Genomic DNA, 1,080 nt, shown 5'->3' on the forward strand with positions numbered 1-1,080 from the left:
GGACTCCAGCCTGAGCATAACAGAAGTTTTTGGCATTACGTCCTATGAATGGCACAACTACAGGACAAGATCTGTATGAAGAGGTATCCAGATGTGTAAATGAGATGGGGCTGCCTTGGGAAAAACTCGTGGGATTGACAACAGACGGAGCACCCGCCATGTGTGGACACAGGAGTGGATTGGTGGCAAGGATGCGTGAGAGGATGCAGGAGGAAAACGTCACAGATAAGCTGACAGCTTATCACTGTATAATACACCAGAAGTCGTTGTGTGGCAAAGCCTTGAAAATGGAACATGTAATGAGCACCATAACGCGAGCAGTTAACTTCATCAAAGCCAAAGGTTTAAATTACCGCCAGTTCAAGGCATTTCTGGGCGAGTTAGATACAGAGTATGGTGACTTGCCCTATCACACAGATGTGCGATGGCTAAGCCAGGGAAAGGTGCTGCAAAGATGTTTCGAGCTGCGTGAGGAGATCTGTCCTGTTCATGGAAAGCAAAGGGAAAGACACAACAGAGCTCCGAGATGAAACGTTTCTGTGTGAAATGGCGTTTCTGTGCGACATCACGAGCCATCTGAATGTGATGAACCTGCAGCTGCAGGGACGGGGGCGTGTCATCTCTGATATGTACAGTACAGTGAAGGCGTTCAAAACCAAGCTGAGTCTGTGGGAGACGCAGATGCGGAAAGAAAACTTGAGCCACTTTCCCAGCTGCCAGACCATGAAAGAGAAGCTCTCTACCGCTGTGTTCCCGAGTGCACAGTTTGCTGATAAACTCAACAGACTTGCCGCCGACTTCCGACGCCGATTTGCTGACTTTGAAGCCCAAAAAAGCAGGTTTGAACTGCTCGGCAATCCTTTTGCAGTTGACGTGGAAAGCGCACCACCAAACCTACAAATGGAGTTGATTGAGCTCCAGTGCAATGACACACTGAAGGAAAAATATGAGAGAATGGGTGCTGCTGAGTTTGCACGTTTCATCACAATGCCCCAGCTGCGCATCCAAGCTGCTCAGACGCTCTCTATGTTTGGCAGCACATACCTGTGTGAACAACTGTTCTCTTTGATGAAGCTAAAC

The 1,080-nt window shown here is 48.5% G+C and overlaps 1 protein-coding gene across 1 annotated transcript; it reads left to right on the forward strand.

Annotated features, from left to right (window-relative positions):
• Window positions 1-4: 4 nt before the first annotated feature.
• Window positions 5-1,074, forward strand: LOC121939871 (general transcription factor II-I repeat domain-containing protein 2-like; the record flags this gene model as incomplete). Its single annotated transcript, XM_042482801.1, is given in 3 exon segments — window positions 5-24; window positions 26-482; window positions 484-1,074. Coding segments are annotated over 3 exon segments (1,068 nt in total), but the record flags the coding sequence as incomplete, so codon positions are not given.
• Between the last annotated feature and the right edge of the window lie 6 nt (window positions 1,075-1,080).

Source organism: Plectropomus leopardus, unplaced genomic scaffold (assembly GCF_008729295.1).
Source record: "Plectropomus leopardus isolate mb unplaced genomic scaffold, YSFRI_Pleo_2.0 unplaced_scaffold6426, whole genome shotgun sequence".
In the NCBI taxonomy this organism is placed as follows: Eukaryota; Metazoa; Chordata; class Actinopteri; order Perciformes; family Serranidae; genus Plectropomus; species Plectropomus leopardus.